The 23,796-nt window shown below is 33.9% G+C and overlaps 1 protein-coding gene across 1 annotated transcript; it reads left to right on the top strand.

Annotated features, from left to right (window-relative positions):
* The first annotated feature begins 2,677 nt into the window (after positions 1–2,677).
* On the top strand, positions 2,678–4,765 carry LOC131037739 (SCF E3 ubiquitin ligase complex F-box protein grrA). The gene has a single exon (XM_057969932.2). The coding sequence runs from the start codon at positions 2,803–2,805 to the stop codon at positions 4,555–4,557; it is 1,755 nt and encodes a 584-aa protein (XP_057825915.2). The 5' UTR covers positions 2,678–2,802; the 3' UTR covers positions 4,558–4,765.
* Positions 4,766–23,796: the final 19,031 nt, after the last annotated feature.

A 23,796-nucleotide genomic window follows, 5' to 3' on the forward strand; every position in this document is an offset into this window, starting at 1 on the left:
GTACCAACTCACCTATGTCATTTGGTCGCTGGAACTGTCAGATGCGATCAAATCGATGTATTCTCTCTGTCATCTCTCCTACACTGTTGACTGCTCTCTAATCTCTAAGTACTCTGCTTTGCTTTGATTTCCTGAGTGCTATGGATGCAAACGAGGATGTTTTCCTTTTGGCCTCTATTTATAGGCTGCTCAACCTTAGTTTGCTATGTTAATCCCCGCTTCTCGAGTCAGTGTCTTTTTCCTACATGACCTTGTCACCCTATATTATCAGTCCTTTCTAGCCTTTCTTTTTTATCAAGAGATTGTCTGCAATCTTTTTCAATAAAAATTTCATTCAATCTCTCGAGGGGGCATATCATTCCCATCTTGGGGCAACTTTGTATCAGTTTATCTTATCTTCTTTGAAACAACATGACAAGCTGCATTGTCTCAAAGAGGGGCAAAATGTAGACACCTAAAATTGTCCTAGCTTAATTAAATAAATATTTTATTTATTTAATTATTTTATCCTAAGTCTTCTATTAATTAAATAGATTTTTATTTATTTAATTAATTCATTTATCCTCTTCTAGCCTTTTTTTATTTAAATAAATATTTTTATTTATTTAAATAATCTTTTGCCTAAATTAAATAAATATTTTATTTATTTAATTGGTCCCATTTCCTCTATTAATTAAATAATTATTTATTTATTTAATTTATTCATTAGCTTTTTCTCTTCATGACACATGTTATTTAACTCTTAATTTTCCTCTAACTACCCTCTTGTCATTTTATTATTTTCTATACCCACCCTTTAATCCTAGCCGACCATTTATTTCTTTTACCTCTTAATCTTATCCCTCCATTTTTTAAAGTGTTTTCTATATAAGAGGATATTCATTCTTTCACAACCCTAACCGTTTTATGCAATCAAGCGACTTTACAATCACAATCTGATATTTCTTGAGCTCTTGTGCACATACAAAATTTGAGAGCAAATATATCAAGCAAGATCAATGGAGATAGGAGACAATATAGACCAAACCCTACTTGGCATGTGAATGGTATTATTGTTTCAATTTGTTGATTTGCATGTTCTTAGGTTTCTTCATTGGTGTATGGTGAATGTTTTATTGTAGGACAATGATTGTTTGTGGCTGGATCTTTGTGGTTTTGCAATAGTTTGTCATCATCATTTTTCACCTCACACATATATATGTATTTAAGATATCTATACTAGTTATCTATGATATATTATAATATAATAATTATTAAATTTAAAAAAATAAAACTAAGAAACATATTAGATAAAATTTTAATGATATTTTTTATCAATTAATAGTTCAAATATAATATAATTATATAATAAATAATACTTATTTAATGCATAGTCTATTGAAGGCAACGAATATAATTTCTAAACTATAGATAAAGAGATAAGGATATATAGACTATTTATATTAATATTAATATTGCATACATTTATATATATTTTTATTTCATATGTTTCTTATTTTTATTTTTAAGATTTTATTCATTATTATATTATGATATATAATTGATAATAAATATCATTAAAATTTTATTTAATGTTATATTATAGTTTAGAAATTAATTTAATATTATTTTGTAGGTGGAGAAATACATTTTATTCGCAGTATTTTGAATTATTATTATTATTATTATTATTATTATTATGTTTGATTAGATTGACCCTAGACCTTCCCCATTTTTATGGAAGGCCAAGAGTCACAACTTTGAATTCATTTTAGATGTCCCTATTGGGAATTGAACTTGGGTCTCCACAGTGAGAACCCAGTGTTTTAACCAATTAACCTCAACCCCTTGGACATTTAAAGAATTTTTTTAGAAAAGATTGGTAATTGGCCGAAGTTTGAATAGCTTTTGACTGGAGTTATGAACCAGTGGGGACACAGTAGGGGGTCTCATCCCCATTACATATCTTTGAATTATTATTATTATTATTATGTTTGATTAGGTTGACCCCAAGACCTTTCCCATCCTATGAAAGGCCAAGAGTCACAACTTAGAATTCCACTTCAGATGTCCCTATTAGGAATTGAACTTTGGGTCTCTACAGTGAGAACCCAGTGTTTTAACCAGATAAGCTCAACCCCTTGGACAGGTGATAGCAAATTATTTAGTAGAGTTTTTTATAGAGGTATTGTCACGACTTTCTATGATCATAAAATATGCACAAAATGGATTTATAAATGTCTTCAAAAAATCAAATGAGCCTATTTATAATGAAGTTTGATTATCTTCCTCATTTATAAGTTTTGCTTCAATTGTATTTCAATCCTTGTAATAGAATATATAATTGATTTTAAACTATCACTTTTTCATAAATACTTTTTCATAAAACATTATTTTCTAAATTACCTTATAGGAAAAACCATCATTATATGAAAAAAAAAAAAAAAAATTGCTTGACAGATATAATTGACCATCAAATTTATGTTATCAAAGGTCGACAAGTCATGTCCCCCGAAACTTAAGCATTAAGAAAATGACGACACAATTTGATAATATTTTGCATTACTCCCCTAATTTTGGAAAAAAATGTTAAAATTAATATCTTCTATCCCAACGGTATCGATTTATTCTATAAATGTTGGAATGGATCTGGAGCGTCCGTACACTATCTTATCCCAAAAGAGTCGGTGCAGTGCAAATGTCGGCTAAACATTACATATATGCCTATCTGCAAATTCATCAAAGGTATCTCAAATCTGTTTTGGGCAAAATATTTTTCTGTCAAGTAACGGCAGAGGAAATTCACAATTCTGTTACGACAGTATGGCAATGGCAATGCATTCTCAGTATGTAATGGTAATGGAGGAGGAGAGTAGTGTGGAGAAGGTCACAAGAGACGGATCTCTGGTTTGTGTTATTGTCCGTCATTTGACGTCTGCCTTCGATCGTCATGCCGCCTCTCTCGTCTGCAAGCTGTGGAACGATGCTGTAACGTGGGAGACGGCACTTCTTTCCGTCAGATCACGTACGCTGTTTCATCTGTTTCCTAAAAGATTTTCTCACGTCAAGACCTTAAGTTTCCTTCACTGTTTCGATCAGGTAGAGAACGGAGATCTTCTTTTGGCGGCCTCATTTTTCCGTCGGTTGCAGCATCTGGTGATCGGGCACCCGGAGAGCCAGCAGCAAAAGATAACAGATGACGGAATTTCGGATTCCGTTAGGAATTTTCAAAATCTCCGTCAATTGACCTTCTGTTGCCTCTCGAATCTGACAGACGCCGGCTTTCTCGCGATCATCCAGAATTGCCGTCAGCTGACGTCCCTGAGTCTTACGAATTGCAGAAATTTGACGGACGAGGCCCTCGATGCACTCTCAAACTGTAAGTTTCTTCAAGAACTGCTATTGAGGGGAGTTTTTATGTTCACATCATATGGTCTGTCAAAAATTGGGGAAAATTGTAAGGGCTTGCTGACAGTAGGATTAGAGTTCGATTCCCTGGACATTAGCCTGGCATTAAAATCAATTGCCGTCAATTGCCAGAAAATTGAAACCTTAAATTTAAAATTCTGGAATGGCAACTTGAGTGAATTGTCGCGGCTTTGTTCTTTAATCTGTTTACATATAGAGGCGGATAACAGAAACAATGTTGACGATGCAATAATTAATATTTCCGCATCAAACAGAAATTTGAAAGAATTTACTTATTTCAACCGGTCAGCACCCTTAGGGGAGGCTGCCACTGTGGCCGTTTTAAATAATTGCAAAAACCTAGAAAGATTCTGTATAGAAGCTTCCAATCTGAGTGATGCGGCTGTATTATGTCTGCTACATTGTAAAAAATTGAATTCCGTTATCCTTAACCAGTTCTATAGGGAAGGGAAATCTTTTGCTGAGTTGGGCCAGTCTGGTGTGTTGAAATTGAAGGAGATTTCTGTAGCGTTTGGCCGCGGTATTTGGGAAGGAAACTTGGAAACCCTAATCAGGGCAAATAAATGGTTAGAGAAAATTAATTTGCAGCGTTGTTTGGACCTCTCGCCTATAGTCTTCAGGGCAATCGCTGCCTGTAAAAACTTGCAGCATCTGGATCTAGGTTTCACAGATGTCGATGATGCCAGCTTAGCTGCCATAGCAAATAGTGCGAATTTTCTTCGTCACTTGAGCCTGGTGAAATGTGAGTCTGTTAGTGATATGAAGGTTTTGTCAAATTTCAAGGCTCTGGAGTACCTGAATCTTGATCAGTGTCTTTTTGTCAATGATGAGGGACTTGATTTTCTGGCGGTAGGTTGTAGCCGGTTGTCCGATTTGAGCTTGGCATCGACAGGAATTACAGACACTGGTGTATCTTACCTTGCAAGTTGTAACCTGTTAAGGTCATTGAAGATTCCCTACTGCAGAGGGGTTCGAGGCCCTGGTCTGGTTGCAATTTCAAAGTCCTGTTGTTGGTTGCGGTACTTGGTCATAAGTCACCGCTTACGACACAGTGAAGCATTGGTGGAATTGAAGAAACACTGTTGCATGGTGCGGCTAGACATTGATGACTTGTCATTAGTCCCTTTCGGGTTCAACGTTTTTAGATAATTTGTAGGAGCAGTTCGATGCCGTAAACTACATTATGTCTGCAACGTCTGCATTGGCATGGGTTAAGAATTAATCTCATCATCTAGCTTAATGAAACTGTATCTATGTACATGTTGTATAGTGCTAAATTTTATAGGATAAAATACTAAGTCTATGCATGTAATCTGCTATCAACTTATTAAGCTTGTTCGTGTTGCATTATTTTGCATTTGAATGTAATTCAGTCTATATTTTGGTAAGTCCAGATTGCTTTTCTTGATTTCTTGATTGAATCATCAGTATTCTATTTTTAGGTGATTGCTCTGTAGATAATGTTATACTCTTTATTTTAAATTGTTTTTGATTAGGTAAGCAGGATTTTGAAAGAGTCCATACTTTGTACACAAAGAGAATAAGTGTTAAGTAAAAACAGAACTACAAAGGACAACCAAGTGAAACAACTAAAGCATAACTAAAGGACTCATCATCAAACAAACAGCCAACTCAAATCCAGGGTGATTTGAAACCAAATTGCTCTAGTGATTTCTGTTTCATAATTACGAGTTTTCCGGCTCTAAACTTCCTTTTTTTTTTGGCACATGGAAGATACATTAAGGTCACAAATAGATTTATCAAACCAAGTGTCCTTAATAGAGGTATCCATCTCCATATAGTCAACAGAGGCTTTCCCCCTACTTTCAACCTTTTTAACATCTTTGGCAGTAATGCATTCCTTAACAGAGACCAGAGTTTTGCTTTTTCCTCCAGACAGAATGAAAATCTGTTTTGCTAGGGCAACTAGCAGAAAAAATGACCCACTTTACAACAATTGTGGCACGTTAATCCAAATTGTTGTGTAGGGCCTACCAACTTGTTTAGATGATTGCTCCTACGGGTGCATGGTTCAATTAGAATTCAAATTCACCAAGATTTCCATGGCAGTCTTGATTTAAGATTTCATGTACTAAATTCTAGGTTGTGACTGCAAATGCGGTAATAATTTTCTTGTGCTTAATATCATTATATAACGGACATGCCCAAATAACCAAGTCTTTGTTATAGTATAGATCAGCCATAACATTGCAAGATCTTTTCCTTTTTATTCATTCAAGCATGATCTTGCCCAAAGATGGCGTGGAAATATTCACTAAATATGATTTCTACGTACTTAAACTTCGTTTTTTAGACGTTTTAAGGCATTCAAAGACAGCTATATACAATCATTCGAGCAGATTTTCTGCCTTTGTGAGCGACTCTTGCATTTGCAACTTTAGACATTCTCGTTTTAGACTTTAGTAGTTGCCGAAGGCAGGTTACTTAGGCATTTGCTAGATACATATATATTCATGCTTTCAACCAATCAAGACCAATTTTGATCAATATGACGAGTGTTCTTGGGTTGCAAGTTTTTCCTCTAATTGTTAGTAGACAATTTTCGTGCCCTTCTAATTGGTTGGGCTTTTTTCTCCTGATGAAGAGTCTTATTTTTACCTGCAAAAACTATTTTACCTTACCTAAGATTAATGTACCGGGAAATTTTCTTGCGATATTTATTTCTATTTGCATTTCTTCGAACCACCAAATTATATTCTGATAATTATTTCCTCCTGAAAAATGCTGCACGGTGAAAACAGTCTTATCGTCTGGGTCAGGAGTGGTCGCTACATATCGGTATGCTCTGTCAGTCCAGCCAACACAATTTAGTTGATATGATTACATATTGCCATGGACTGCCAGTCCAGACACAATAATTTATTTGATATGTTTGCAAAGCAAAATCAGAGTCTTGCTTGGATTCCACAATTCAATGCAGGAAGGCGGTAGTCAATACTGTGATGAATAGGGTACAAATTCTATATATGTGCTCATTTATATTGTCTCCTTGTCTGATTTAAGGTTGAATTTGTGAATGATCTAATACCGAAACCAGGGCAGACAGTAATTTCTTACTATGCATTTTGTTTACATCCGAAATTAAGACAGAAGCACAATTTGGTAAGGTCATACTCTATATTTATTACACCGTTTTCTAAATGCTTTCTGGACTGTGTATAGAGAGCTACATTTTTTTCTTAAATTGTGAAATCTAACAATAACATATGGTAACACAAAATAATAATCAATAGAATTGGCGGATCTGACCCAAGGTGAAGAGATGTTGATTGCACGTGTTAGTCCAATCCTACAAGTCACACATGCAACTGGTGGGCAATTCAAGTATAGAGGACACAATAAGTTTCCCTCAACACATCGAAAATGTGGCAAAGAAATTACCTCATTCAGTGAAAGGTCAACGTGGAACAAATTACAATTTCACAGCAAACAAAGTGCATGTCTACAGAGCATTATAGTTAATTGAGCATTATAGTATAAAATTAAACATGACAAGTTTTATTTTAATGTCATGGTTGATGATAATGCTCTTAATGATATACCATTACATTTTGATCACAATATTTTCAACGAGTCGAGAACTGTGCATATGGAATTTGATTTTGATAGAAATGAAATTGTTTTTGTTGGGTCACTAAAAAGAGACAAATGAGTTGAACATGATACAACATACAATATTGATGGCCTCTAGACCACCAAATGCACAAAAGGAAATGGAGTTGATTCATGTGCGGGTTAACAAACCCACCATAGATCCATAAGAAATAATTGACTGACCTACAATTGCTACGTCTCCTATTAATGAATATACTACATTCGGTTTGCTCGATAGAGCTTTTCCATCATTATTTCTTGATGGTCAAAGTGATTTTCTTGAACCACGAATGAGGAGAGTACATTTCTATGAATTTGTCAAACACTTGCTATGGTATAGAGAATAGATTTGATAAGCATCCAAGGTTTCGGTATTACATGATGAATATGATAATGAGCTACTGTGCACAAAGGTCCACAACTATTTGCATGAAAAAAAGTCTGAACGAGATGCCGATCACTATACACGAGTTGCGCGAGCATATGCAGAATATGCCAGTCTCATCTAGCGGGTAAATTGATGTGATTTGGAATGACTTTATGGGGCACAAGACCATATTGGACAAAGTGTCGAACATAATTATTAGACATGCATTATCAAATCGGGACACCAACAATATTTTTTTACATTGAGCGCAATAGACTTGTATTGGCCAGACTTGCATGCATTGATGCTAAGAACAACTCCAAACACCTCTCGTGAAGCACAACTGTGGTGCAAACAAAATATCATAGACTATCCACACATTGTTGCACAATACATGCATTTACGATACACAACTTTCAGAAATTTTTTTTTGCAGAAAGGCATGAAGGTCAAAGACTATTGGTGTAGATAAGAGTGGCAACATAGGGGATCAACACGTGCTTGATTTCTTATTATATGAAGCACCAAATATGGATACTATAAATTGGAATGATCGACATCAAGTGATGGATGGTGAAGAATATCTATATGATTTAGTTCATGCATGCAACCTTCGAGTCGATCCACACCATCGAAACATACAGATATGGCTCTATGTACTAAAGGAGAAAAATACTCTTTTGCAAAATTAATATAAAAGTTCATAAATTAAAATTGCCATTTTAGGTGTATCAAAACTTCTTTCTACATCCATGTCTAAAAACACAAGGCAACTATTGGAAACTCCTTTGAAACATCACCATGACGAGATTTTGAACACAATTCAACAACACAAAATGTGTAAAGAAGGTGCATCTCTTTGAAAGAAACAAGGAAAATTGGTATGTAGTTAAAAACTTTGAAATCAATTCCTCAGGATACATATGAAAATATTGTAATGCTTCAATATATGTGTGAATTTAAAAATATTTAAATTTTAATGACATATAGGTACAATGCACCATGACCACTAAATTTAGAAGACTCTAAAATATATAAAAATTTAGAAACTGGTGAAATGAAATTTGAGGCATTTAGAAATGATGATAGAGTCGACTCATACAATAGTTAGATACTTCAACTATGGCGAGCAAATATGGATTGACAACTTGTTATGTCAAAACATGTCGTCATTAAATACATTGTCAAGTATGCAGCCAAAGCTGAAAGAAGCTATGAAACATACTATCAAATGTTACTACGGTTGGCAAATGTGCAAAATCCAGATGATATTGCAGTGAATGCTTATAGAAAGCTTCTCACAAAAACAATAATAGAAAGAGATATTGGAGACCAAGATACTTGCCAGATGTTGCTTGAACTTCCATTGGTGGAAAGCAATAGAAAGTTCATCAATTTAAATGTTTTAAAATAGATATTCAAACGTGTAAATATAGATATTGATGATGACACTGAACAACAACAAAACATATCTTTCATCTATGCATACAAGAATAAGCCTCAATATATGGAGTCTATATCACTTATTGATGTTGCAAAATCATGGAACTATAACCATAAAAAGAAAGGTCAAAACATATGGACACCAAAGAAAATAACATCTATTGTTTGAGTATTTCCAAGGTTTCGAATGGTTCTAGCTCATGATTCAAACAAATGGATAGGTGTTTGCTTTTTAGAACTCTTGCTCTACAAACCCTTTTGTGACATCGAAATGGGCATTGGCCACAATGATGAAACAATAGTAGCAACGTGGGATAATTTCAAATATAATCAATAGCACTTACAAAGAAGACATGATTCAAAAAAATATTGAAGATGACAGAGATTTGGAATCTAAAGATACCAATAATGCCCAAGGTAGTACTACAGAACATGAATGAGAAATTATATCAACACTTCATCATCAACAAATATTGCATGTATTAGAAATATATATGTTGGGTCGAAGAGATATTGATCGACAAACAAATTGGTCTTCTGAATTTCAAGGTGAAGAATACACAAATATAGCATCAAACTTCTTTAAAAGGATGAAAGAATGTGGTGGATTGATCTATAATGACATACCAGAAAATGCCAACTATGGAAATCTCAGTGACAAACAAAGAAAGACAATAAACATCATAATGACCCACTATCAAAGCTCTTAAAGTACATTGCTGTTGTGTATGATAATCCAAGGCACAACAAGAAGGTGCGAGTCATATTTAATTGGTGCCATCAAACAATCATTGCAAAATACATCTTCTTCAAAACACTCACCTCTACTTCTACTCACACCAATTGGTGTTACTGCATTCAACATTGGAGCATCAACAATTCATTATAAGTTGCGATTACCAATAAAGGATTTCACTGAGCTACAAGGCACAAGACTTCCGAGTTTCCAAGAAGAAATGTCCCACATTAAATACATATTAATAGACAAAATGAGCTTTATGGGATAGAGGTTACTTGAAAATATAAACTCTCGACTTCGACAAGCATTTCTCGAGAACATTTATAAAAACATTGGAGGTAAGTTTCACATTTACAATGCATTGCTCTTAATATAAAATCTACATTGTAACATACCCATTATATTACAAGAGAAATTTTACAATACACAGTGCTCTAAATCCACTGAAATATTTATTCGGAGATTTCTATTATATTTGTTGGAGATTTGACACAGTTACCTTCAGTGAATGACAAACATATGCGAATGGAAGACATGCAAAAATATTGTGGCAAGAATTCAAAACAAGAGTTACACTAGAGCATGTTTTTAGACAAGATGGACACAATACTGAGCAAGAAAGATTTTGTCTTCACCTATCAAATATAAGGGATGCAAATCCAACAATAGATGATTGGATGTTACTCATGGACAAATACCAAATTATTGAAATAAACGAGGAGTTCGAAAATAGTGTTCACTTATTCTCAACAAATGAGAATGTCCATAAACATAATAGGAAAAAACACCATTTATTATCAAATCCTATTGGATGAAGCATTGCAATGAAAACAACGCCCAACTTCACAGAAGGATATGATAATGATGAGCTCGATATGGAATTACTATTGAGCAACAATGCAAGGGTAATGTTAATTTCAAACCTATGGATCAAAGCAGGTCTTGTTAATGGAGCACTCGGTTATGTTTGAAGTATTGTATACAAACCTGAGACGATGACACTACAACTACCCTTATATGTACTTGTAGGTTTTGAGAGCTACACAAGATTTCTATTTGATGATTGACATCTACAAACAGTTCCAATCATATCTATTCAAAAGGGTACAACAAAACAAGTACCATTGAGATTGACTTGGGTTTTAACAATTCACAAGTCATAAGGTCTCACACTTCAAAAAACCATAGTTGACATAGGTCCCATTGAAAAAAGTGGTTTTACATTTGTTGGCATATCATGTGTCAAATCCTTATGAGACATACGAATAATGCCACCCTTCACATATGACAGATATGAAAAAATGAAAAAGGGAAAGCAAGAAGCGAGAATAAAAGCTTAAGAGAGCAGAGTAAAATCCTTAGAAATCATTTGACATAATAAATGTTGTTACATCACTATTCCAATTTGTACTTCAATATATATAATTTGTAAGTCCAGTTTTTTTTTTTAATATTGATGTATTGCATTTAATGTATTAGAATATTAATTTTTATGTATAAAATATACATTCCAGGATTATTGAGAACATAATTTTCTATCATAAATATACATGATCTTTGTTTAGAAAAATGTTTCTAAAATTACGACACATTTTATCCATTAATTAATTCACAAATAAATTTCTATTTCTTTTTAAAATGACTTATTTATATTGATATATTTCACTTCATGTCTTAATATATTCATTTTCATGTATAGAGGATGGATCTCAAATATTTAGAACATAATTTCAATACAAAACATGTTGAAGCTGAAAATTCAGTAAATGGTCCTTTTATTCGAACCGAGTCAGTTGCTTCAAATAGGTTCATCGAAACCAACATGGACAATTAACCGAATTAGTGGATGAATGTTTAAAACAGATGTTCAATGATTTGCAATATTGCAGTCAAAAGATAGTCGCAGTTGAACCATATGAGATTAGATGAGCCAAAGAACTATACGAAAAAATGCAGAAGATCACATTTCAATTTGGACAATTCTCTGGATATGTGTGCGAGTTGTTCTATTTTAAACAAAGAGAGGAGAAATACATTGATTAGTTACGTGATGATATTATACAAAAATTAATTAAAAGAGAATAGAAAATGAAATATTTCCTTCTATCTAATGTAGAGACAATTTTACTCATTATCCAATATGTAAACTGCAAAATATAGGTACATTTTTATCTATATGATGTTATGAAAAATGGATATTAACATACTTATGTTATGCATAAGTTGGTTTTTGTATGTGTAATGAATGGTAAAATGAATTTTATTCATCAAGCTATTTATATGCTCATGATATTTGATATTAAAATGTTATTACACTTTATGCATTGTTATATAACTTATGCATTTCATTTATGTGATTCATATTTGTTATGGATGATGGATGGTTCATATTTGTGATTAATTATAACCTTTATAATACTTAATGTTGTAAGTCGTCTCGCTACCCCCTAGTCAGTGAGACGTTTAACTTGCCCTCGGGATTTGTGACAAGACTTTCTCTCGCCTTTCGTGGATTTGGGTATATCTGGCGTTTGTAGCGGTTATTGATAGCTTGAGCTTTTGGCACAATGACAAACACACCTAAAGTAACTGGAATCAGAGCTATTGGTCATGGGTTCAAATCCCGCAAGTCTCGTTGAGAGGGGATTGTAAGTCGTCTCGTTGCCCCCCTAGTCAGTGAGGTGTTCAATTTGCCCTCAGGATTCGTGACAAGGCTTTCTCTTGCCTCCCGTGGATATGGGTATATCTGGCTTTTTCCTTTGTCAAGAGACCAGAGGATGTAACTTCACATATTCTCTTGGTTTCTTCCAGCTGCAGTTTCAAGTCAGATATGACTTGACTGGACTCATCTAGGGATTGCTTCAAGAGACCTTGTTCATCTACTGTTGAGTGCTTGACCTTCTTGAGTTCTCTTCTTGTTTTACTCAACTCCTCAAGAGCACTTATAAGCTCTCTTTCTAAATCCACTTCAACCTCAATATCCTCTTCTTCCTCATCTTCACCAACTGGTTCATCAAGAGCCATAAAGAGGTTAACTTTTCTGTCATTCTCATGGCAGTCATCTTCTGACGCACTTTCTTCATCTGTGACATCATCTTCAATAGTCTAGAGGCTGTTCTGCTTCTGGTAGCCTCTCGTTCCTTGTCGGTAGACATTTCTTTCTCTACCTTTCCTAGCAGATTTGCTTAACTCTCTTGACTCATCTCCACTGGTTTCATTGTAAGGATATTTTGCAGCAAAGTGTCCAACCTTACCACAGTTGAAACATTTGAGTGGTAGCTTTCCTTTATACTTGCTGGATCCTCTTTTGAGCTTTCTGACAAAGTTGGCTACCTCTGCATCAGAGTCTTTACTGGATCCTTTATGAGCAACTACTTCTTTGCCCTTTTGGGTGGTGTTGAACGCTGCTTCTTTTCTTAAGGAAGCATCACCAACCGTTCTCATCTCATAGGCTGTTAGTGAGCCAAATAGTTCATCCATTGAAAAGATCTTTAGGTCCTTGGCTTCTTCTATGGTAGACACCTTTGTATCATACTTAGGTGTAAGAGACCCAAGTACCTTCTTTACAAGGATCTCATCTGCAATTTTTTCACCAAGCCCTTTGATGGCATTCACAGTTTCATCAAATCTGTGAAGATAATTTGCAATCTTTTCATCATCCTTCATCTTTATGCCTTGAAGTTGGCCCCTTAGTGCTTGCAGCTTGGCCTCTTTGACTTTTGCATCTCTTTCAAATAATCTCTACAATTTGTTCCAAGTTTCCTTCGCTGATGCACAGTGCATGACTTTGACAAACTCATTGTCAGATAGTTCGCTCAAGATAGCATGTTTTTCTTTTGCATTGTTCTCATACTCCTCATTGGCATCCAAATCAGTGGGAGGAACACTAGGGACAACATACCCATTTTTGACAGACATCCACACATCAAAACCAAGGGAGGAAATATAGGTCTCCATTCTTCTGCTCCAAAAGGCATAGTTGGATCCATCAAACATGGGGGCTTTTGAGGAAGCAGACTCATTTCTTGCCATTGTGTTCAAGTCCAGAAACTAACCAAGGTTTATAAACAACTGGGAACCTAGGCTCTGATACCAATTGTTGAACACAGAGTACCACCAAGAGGGGGGGTGAATTAGTGGTTAAATATTGACTTTTAAAACAACTTCAAAATATGGGTTATTATCTTAAGCACCAAACAATCAAACCGGTAAAGCAAAAAGGGAAACCAAAGAGAACAATCACATAAATGCAACCCACAACACGAGATATACGAGGAAAACCCGATATGGGAAAACCTCGGTGAGAAATGCTACTGGAGACTGTTGCTCCAATCCAGCCTCACAAGTAAAACACTAGATTACAAAGATTTAGGGCACCAACCCAAGGAGCACCAACCCTTGCACCAAGCTCCAATTCGGTGATGTATATAATGAAATACAATTTAGATACAGTTAAGGCTTCTTGTTGCAAATGAATTCTGCAACTCTTGATCAAATGACTTACTGCTGGTTGACAGTGTTTTCTTCTCCACTGGATCTCACACTACCGGTTGTGAGATCACTCTCTCTGATTCTGGCTACCGGTTGTGAGATCACTCTCTTTGATTCCGGCCACCCCCCCCTTCTCTCTCTCTCTACTTACAGTGTCACGCTTGGATGCTGTCTTGCTCTAACACACCTCATCGGTTTGCTTAACTGTTGGACCTGCTACAGTTATATTGGCACTCAATCACTGCCGGTTAAACCTTTTCACCGGTTTGTTTGCTCACTCACTTTGCAACTTTCTTAGAATAAATTCTAAGGCAAAAAGATCCTTCTGTGCATTTAAGCTCTTTTTTTTTCTTTTTCTTCTCTACAAGCATCGATCTTTTCTATTTTGAGCTTGTATATTTATAATCATGGATTCCCGCCAAGAATGCATTCAAACACTGCCATGTTAGGTTTTCCTTTTCCAGCTCAATCCGAATCCCCTTTGATTTGATCTGCTTTTCAGGAACATGATCTTTATGACAACGATCAATCACCAGCCGAACTTCACATTCCAATGTTCCTTTTCCAGCTCAATCCGAATCCCCTTTGATTTGATCTGCTTTTCAGGAATATGATCTTTATGACAACGATCAATCACTAGCTGAACTTCACATTCCAATGTGCATTTTCTAAATTTGGAGGTCTGCACCATGCTTTTCTTCTTTTCTCTGTCACTCGCCATTAATGGCTTTGTTGTTTCCTTCACTTATCAGGTACGAAGATCAAATCTTCTTGCAAGATCAGTGTGATTGCTTTTCCAGCTAGCCTTCCTCGAGCCACAATCTTTTGGCATCCTCCGTGACTTGCGAGTTTCTCATAAAAATTGACCTGCCTGCAGATTTGTTACCTCGATGCACACTCCACCGACCTATGCGGTACCTCCACCTGGCATCCAGTTGTCATGCTTGTCGACATCCACCTTTTCTTGAATTCCTATGTCGGTTTGACATATTTTGTCAACCCAGGTCGATTACCGGTTTGGTTTATGATATCGGCATGACCATCAACCTCTTCTTTGTTCTGTATACCGGTTTTTGTGCCTTCATAATACACACACAACCTTCATCCCGGTTTATGCCTTACCGGTAAGCCTTGCTTCTGTCTGCTCACTCTCATGTGTATTGCCATCATATTGGTCACCACTTCTACCAGTAACCTTTCAAACCAGTTGACATCAATGACAACTTAATGCCAAATTGCCAACAAATGCTATGTTTAATATTGGTGTTTAATCCTTTTAATAAAAAATGGGGGTCGCACTCCTACTAGCATATATATATATATATATATCTTTAATTTTAAGATATATAAATTACGCGGAGATATATTGCCCTGCACTTATTATCTTACCAAGCGAGAGTTTTACTTCATTATAGCTATATGCTAGTAGGAGTGCAACCCTCATTTTTTATTGAAGGGATTAAACACCAATATTAAACATAGAATTAAGTATTATAAAGGTTATAATTAATCACAAATATGAACCATCCATCATCCATAACAAATATGAATCACAAATGAAATGCATAAGTTATATAACAATGTATAAAGTGTAATAACATTTTAATACCAAATATCATAATCATATCAATAGCTTGATAAATAAAATTTATTTCACCATTTATTACACATACAAACGCCAACTTATGCATAATATAAGTATATTAATATCTATTTTTCATAACGTCATATATATGAAAACATACTTGTATTTTGAAGTTTACATACTAGGTAATGAGTAGAATTGTCTTTATATTAGATAGAAGGAAATATTTTATTTTCTATTTTATTTTTATTTTTGTATAATATCATCACATAACTGATCAATGTATTTTTTATCTCTTTGTTCAACATAGAACAACTCTCACACAAATCCAGAGAATTGTCCAAATTGCAATGTGGTCTTTTTCATTTTTTTTTATAGTTCTTTGGCTTGTTTAATCTTATAGGGTTCAAACACTGCTATCCTTCAACTGCAATATTGTAAATCATTGAACATCTGTTTTAAACATTCATCCACTGATTCGGTTAATTTGTCCATGTGGGTTTCGGTGAACCCATTTGAAGCAACTGACTTGTTCGAATAATAAGACTATTTACTGAATTTTCAGTTTCAACATGTTTCTATATTGAAATCATGTTATGAAGAATTGAAATTCATGCTCTATACATGAAAATGAATATAGTAATACATGAAATGAAATATATCAATATAAATAAACGTAATTTTAAAAAGAAATAGATTTATTTTTGTACTAATTAACGGATAGAATGTGTCATAATTTTAAAAACATTTTTCTAAACATAGATCATGTATATTTATGATAGGAAATTATGTTCTCAATAATCCTAGAATGCATATTTTATACATAAAAATGAATATACCAATACATTAAATGCAATACATCAATATAAAAAGACAACTAGATTTACAAATTATATATATTGAAATAGAAATTGGAATAGTGATGTAACAACATTTATTATGTCAAATGATTTCTAAGGATTTTAGCCAGCTCTCTTCAGCTTTTCTTCTCGCTACTTGCTTTCCTTCTTTCATTTTTTTCGTATTTGTCATATGTGAAGGGTGGCATTATTCATATGCCTCCCAAGGATTTGACGCGTGAGATGCCAACAAATGTAAGACCACTTCTTTCGATGGGACCTATGTCAATTGTGGCTTTTTGAAGTGTGAGACCTTATGACTTGTGTATTGTTAAAGCCCAAACCAATCTCAATGGTAATTGTTTTGTTGTACCCTTTTCAATAGGTGTGATTGGAATTGTTTGTGGATGTCAACCATTAAATGGAAATCCTATGTAGCTTTCAAAATATACAAGTATATATAAGGGTAGTTGTGGTGGCATTGTCCCGGGTTTGTATACAATACTTTGAATATAACTGAGTGCTCTATTGATAAGACCTGCTTCGATCCATAGGTTTGAAGTTAACATTACCCTTGCAATGTTGTTCAATTGTAATTCCATATCGAGCTCATCATTTTCATATCCTTCTGTGGACCTGGGTGTTGTTTTCACTGCAATGCTTCGTGCAACAAGATTTGATAATGAATGGAGTTTTTTCATGTTATGGTTGTGGACATTCTCATTTGTTGAGAATAAGTGAACACTATTTTTGAACTCTTCGTTTATTTCAATAGTCAATTTGGTATTTGTCTTTAACATGAGTAACATCTAGTCATCTATTGTTGGATTTGCATCCTTTATATTTGATAGGAGAAGACAAAATATTTCTTGCTCGGTACTATGCCCATCTTGTCTAAAATCATGCTCTAATGTAACTATTGTTTTGAATTCTTGCCACAAAATTTTTGCACGTTTTCCATTCACATATGCTAGTATGTCATTCATTGGAGTTAATTGTATCAAATCTCCAACCAATATCATAGAAATCCCTGAATAAATATTTAGTGGATTTAGTGAACTACGTGTATTGTAAAATTTCTCTTGTAATATAATAAGGAGTGCAGTACAATGTAGATTCCATATTAAGAGTAGTGCATTATAAATATGAAATTTACCTCTAAAGTTTTTATGACTGTTCGTGGGAAATGCTTGCCGAAGTCGAGTCTCTATATTTTCTAGTAACCTCTGTCATTGGAAGTTCATTTCGTCTATTAATATGTATTTAATGTGGGACATTTCTTCTTGGAAACTCGCAAGTCTTGTGCCTTGTAGCTCAGTGAAATCCTTTATTGGTAATCACAACTTAGAATGAATTGTTGATGCTCCAATGTTGAATGTAGCGACATCAATTGGTGTGAGTAGAAGCGGAGGTGAGTGTTCTGGAGAGGTTGTGTTTTCCAATGATTGTTTGATGACTTAGTTGTTCTTGTTGTGCCTTAAATTATCATACGCAATGACGGTGTATTTTGAGAGCTTTGATAGCGGGTCATTATGATGTTTACTGCCTTTCTTTGTTTGTTACTAAGGTTTCCATAGTTGACATTTCCTTGTATATCATCATAGAACAATCCACCACATTTTTTCATCCTTTTAATGAAGTTTGATGCTATATTTGTGTATTCATCACCTTGGAATTCAGAAGGCCAATTTGTTTGTTGATCAACATCTCCTTGACTCAACATATCTATTTCTGATATGTGCAATATTTGTTTTTGATTTAAAAAGCATCGCTAACAAGGGCGCTGACCCTTAACATAGTCAATGTTAACAAGGGTGTTGATCAATATATGCAATATTTGTTGATGAAGAAGTGTTGATATAATTTCCCATTCATGTTTTGTAGTACTGCCTTGGGCATTATTGGTATCTTCAGATTCAGAATCTCTGTCATCTTTGGTATTTTCTGAATCATGTCTTCTTTGTAAGTGCCATTGATTATATTTAAAATATCTCATGTTGCTACTATTGTTTCATCATTGTGACCAATGTCCATTTAAATGTCATGAAAGGGTCTAGAGAAAGAGTTCTGAAAAGAAAAAATCTATCCGTTTGTCTGAATCACGAGTTGGAACCATTGGAAACCTTGGAAATACTCGAACAATAGTTGCTATTTTCCTTGGTGTTCATATGTTTTGATCTTTCTTTTTATGGTTATAGTTTCATGATTTTGTAGCATCAATTAGTGATATAGACTCCATATATTGAGGCCTATTCTTGTACGCATAGATGAAAGATATGTTTTGTTATTCAGTGTCATCATTAGCATCTACATGTACACATTTGAAAACCTATTTTGAAACATTTTAATTGATGAACTTTCTATTGTTTTCCACCAATGGAAGTTCTAGTAGTATTTGACAAGTTTCCCGGGCTCCAATATCTCTTTCTATTATTATTTTTGTGAGAAGCTTTTTGTAAGTATTCACTACAAGATCATTTGGACTTTGCATATTTGCCAACTATAGTAACTTTTGATAGTATGTTTCAGAGCTTCATTCAACTTTGGCTGCATACTTGACAATGTATTTAATGACGACATGTTTTGACGTAACAGGGTGTCATTCTATAATTGCTCACAATAGTTGAAGTATCCAACGATTTTATGAGTTGACTCCATCATCATTTCTGAATGCCTCAAATTTCATTTGACCAGTTTCTAAATTTTTATATATTTTAGAGCCTTCTAAATTTATTGGTCATGGTGCATTGTACCTATATGTCATTGAAATTTAAATATTTTTAAATTCATTCATATATGAAAGCATTACAATATTTTCATATGTATTTTGGGGAATTGGTTTCAAAGTTTTTACCTGCATACCAATTTCCCTTGTTTCTTTCGAAGACATGCACGTTCTTTACACATTGTGTGCCATTGAACAATGGTCAAAATCGCATTATAGTCATCTTTCAAAGGAGTTTCCAATAGTTTCCTTGTGTTTTTTAGACATCGATTTAGAGAAAAGTTTCGGTACACCTAAAATGGCAATTTTATTTTACAAACTTTTATATCGATTTTGCAAAAGAGTAGTTTCTTCTTTAGTACATAGAGCCATACATGTATGTTTCGATGGTGTGGATTGACTCGAGGGTTGCATGCATGAACTAAATCATGCAAATATTCTTCAACATCAATTACTTGATGTGGATCATTCCAATTTATGGTATCAATATTTGGTTCTCTGTTTAACCATAAGAAACCATGCACATGTGCTGATCCCCTATGTTGCCACTCATATCTACACCAATAGTCTTTGACCTTCATGCCTTTCTGCAAAATTTCTTTTTTGAAAGTTGTGTATCGTAAATGCATGTATTGTGCAACAATGTGTGGATAGTCTATGATATTTTGCTTGCACCATAGTTGCGTTTCATGAGTTGTTTGTAGTTGTTCTTGGCGTCAATGCATGCAAGTTTGCCAATACAAGTTTGTTGCGCTCAATGTAAAAAATATTGTTGGCGTTCTGATCTGATGAAGCATGTCTATTAATTCTGCTCGACATTTTGTCCAATATGATCTTGTGCCCCTTAAAGTCATTCCAAATCGCATCAATTTATCTGCTAGATGACACTGTGACATATTTTGCATATGCTCGTCCAACTCATGTATAGTGATCGACATCTCGTTCAGACTTCTTTTCATGCAAATATTTGTCGACCTTTGCGCATGGTGTCTCGTTATCATATTCATCATGTAATAACAACACTTTGGATGCTTATCAAATCTATTATCTATGTACCGTAGCAATTGTTTGACAAATTCATAGAGATGTACTCTCTTTATTCATGGTTCAAGAAAACCACATTGACCATTAGAAAATAATGATGGAAATACCATATCGATCAAACTGGGTGTAGTATATTCATTAATAGGAGACATAGCAATTGTAGGCCAGTCAATTATTTCTTATGGATCTATGTTGGGGTTGTTAACCCATGCATGAATCAACTCTATTTCTTTACGTGCATTCGGTGGTCTAGAGGCCATCGATGTTGTGTGTTGTATTATGTTCAGCTCATTTGTTTTTATTAGTGGACCAACAAAAAAAATTTCATTTTGATCAACGAAAAATTCCATATGCACAGTTCTCAACTCATTGAAAATATTATGATTATAATGTAATGGTATATCATTAAGAGCATTGTCATCAACAATGACATCAAAGTAAAACTTGTGATATTGAATTTTATACTGTAGCGCTTTGTAGACACACACTTTGTTTAATGTGAAATTGTAATTTGTTCCATGTTGATCCTTTCTACGAACTATAATTAGCGAAAGATCTTTCACTGAATGAGGTAATTCCTTTGCCACATTTTTGATGTGTTGAGGGAAGCTTTTTGTGTGTCCTTTATACTTGAATTGCCCACTAGTTGCATGTGTGACTTGTTGGATTGGACTAACACGTGAAATCAACATCTTTTCAACTTGGGTCAGATTTGCCAATTCTGTTGTTTGTGGTCCTGGACATATATTATTTGCAATTGAGAATCTATGGTTTCCCTTTTCAAGTCTGCATCTGTTATAAATAGGGCCTTGAGTAGTGCGAGGAACATTGATTTCAATGTAAGATTCTTCACAAATGAAACACATTTTGGGTGGTAGCAAGCTATCTAATTTTTGACAAAATGTCATTTGAGAAGTCGTGAAATTTGTTTCAAGTAATCCATTGGCATTTGCCTCCACATGTTCATGTGGTTGCAAATTAGATTGAATTGCATGTTGAGCTACATTTTCAAGTGTTTTTGCAACAAATTCTGAAGAACTCGAACCTTCCTATTCTACATTCCTTTCCATTGCCTCTTCTTCTGCACTCATTTCCATATTTTGGTCACATCTTCTTTGTTGCCTTTGTGATAGTTAGGGATGGTTTTCTTCAATTCCATCATCTCCTATAGTTCGTACCCTAGGAATGTTGTGTTCGTCAATGTATTGTTTTAAACATGCCCCCTCAGATGTGCACTGACGTGTATTTCTATATGTGTTTGTACCTTGTGGGTTGTCTTGGTTTGCATTTTGTGTTTGTGAATGGGGGTCTTCCTCATGTGTTTGCTGGGCTATATTTGTTTAAACGTCTCCAACAGTTGTCTGAGCTTGTTAATTTTCAATTCTAATCATTGACATACATTTTGCATATCGTTGTCTTCAATTTCATTTCTTTCCCTTCTCTGCTAATCCCTTTTAGTGTCTGTCATTTGCTCCATACGTTGTCCACGATAGTTACATTGGTATTCTCTTCGGTGTTCTCTTTGGTGTACTTTTCTTTGTTCCTCCGTTTGATTTTTTTTTTTATTGGTTGAACCATAGCTAAAATAGAGAAAACATATTTCATATTAAATATAGTAACAAAAACTTTTGGCACTTTTTTCTAGATCACTTTCAAAAATTAATCAATGTATAGTCCTAGCAATAATAATTTCAAAATACAACTTCGAAAAAACAAAGCAATTTATTGAAAAATTATTCTAGTGTATATTATGATAATTCTTATCATAATTTATTAAAGAATATTGAAATAATACATTTAAATGTCGGAAAAATTTCTAATTTATTTTAAAAAATTTCTTATTATGATATTTAATATGTTATTTAATTAAACAATATTATCTATTCTACAAATAAAATCTTTTATTATATTTCAAAAAATAGAATTTATTTGCTATTATATTTATTTCTTCTTAAAAAATATTGATATATATATAAGAATAAAGAGAAATTGGACCACTTATGTAAATAAGTTCTTTATTTTTTGAAATATATTATTCATTAGTCGTTTTCCCTTACACTCGGATTAGGCTTTATTTCACTTTCCTTTCCTACTAAAAGTATAAAAGAGGCAAGTGTATAAATTTTTGCTTTTATGAAGATTCCCTTAGATCCTTTGTTTTTGCTCCGCAATGCTATATTTTATGTAAGTTATAGTGTCACAGTCTATCCAATTTGCCCTATTTCTATCAAATCAATGGGGTTCTCCACTTGTACCAAAATTTAATGATCAATTACTTCAAGAGATAATTGAAGAAAGGTTGGTGGTGATCTGCATTACTTTCATCTTGGTCCACATGATGATTTTTGTTTCTCCTTGATAATGCAAAGTCAAATAGTTAACAATTTTGATGGTGACATTTATATTTGGGCTGATAGAGTGAGTTCCTCTATTTGCAGTTGATCATAACCTATTCTAATTTCTTTGAGTAATGTTATAATATGTATTTGAGGTTTAACTATTTCTTGGGTTGATCCATAACTTAATTTTGTTTATGATACATGTGTTTGAAGCTGACCTATTTTGGGTCAGACATTTCATCTGATAGGTTTTATTGGTGTTGACCTGATTGATGTTTGGAGGTGTTGGGAAGGATATATATAAGGAAGGGTAAATAATTTGTGTAGGCAAGTTGTTATGTTGTAATGTGTGGGATGATTCAATGATGTATCATTTGATCACAAAGTGTGCAAAATTTGTATGACAGATTAATCATGCTACAAAAGAGGACTGCAACATCAACATATGTCAAATGCGTCTTCTACAACAATTCTTGTTATGTTTCTCATTGTAATATTCATCTATCCTTCTATTAAAGAATGAGTCTCTTTAGCAAATTCATGTTTCATTATATCCTTTTCTATAAGTCCTTCCTAGGAGTAGTGACCTACCCTGGGTAGTGAGCCCTAAAATAAACATTGAAAGATTTGTTTCATATAGTGTGAGTTAACTGCTTGGGTTTTCCACGTAAAAATCTTGATGTTCTTGTATGGTACATGTCTTTATTTCTGTTGTTTCCTTCTTTAGATCTAATTTAATGTTTAATGGTTAATGAATGTATGAATTTTAGTTTATGTTGATTCATGCCCCCCTCTTAGCATCTAGGTGTGTTAAATTTTATTTTCCCCAACAACTTTAACTGTTTTTCCAAATCTTAATTCTTCTTTTAGACTTCATCTAACAAATTTAAAATTTCATTTGTTTCTCCATTTTCCTTCGCAAGAATATCATTTTCACATAACTTCTCATAAATATCTTATTCTAACTTTCCTACATTTTCTATCAATTTTGAGTTCAACTTCTTTGTTTTCATTGATTCTTCTTACAAACAATCTTCCTCACATATTAAACTTGCATTTTCTTTAATACCTTTTCCCAAATGTCTCCCATTAAAAAAAATGATCAAACTCATCTTAACTATACACTTGATTGTGATTCGTGCACCTTTGTACTTTATTTTGTAATATTTTCACACTTGTTTGACTTAAAAAAATCCTATAA

This window comes from Cryptomeria japonica, chromosome 6, assembly GCF_030272615.1.
Source record: "Cryptomeria japonica chromosome 6, Sugi_1.0, whole genome shotgun sequence".
Taxonomy (NCBI): domain Eukaryota; kingdom Viridiplantae; phylum Streptophyta; class Pinopsida; order Cupressales; family Cupressaceae; genus Cryptomeria; species Cryptomeria japonica.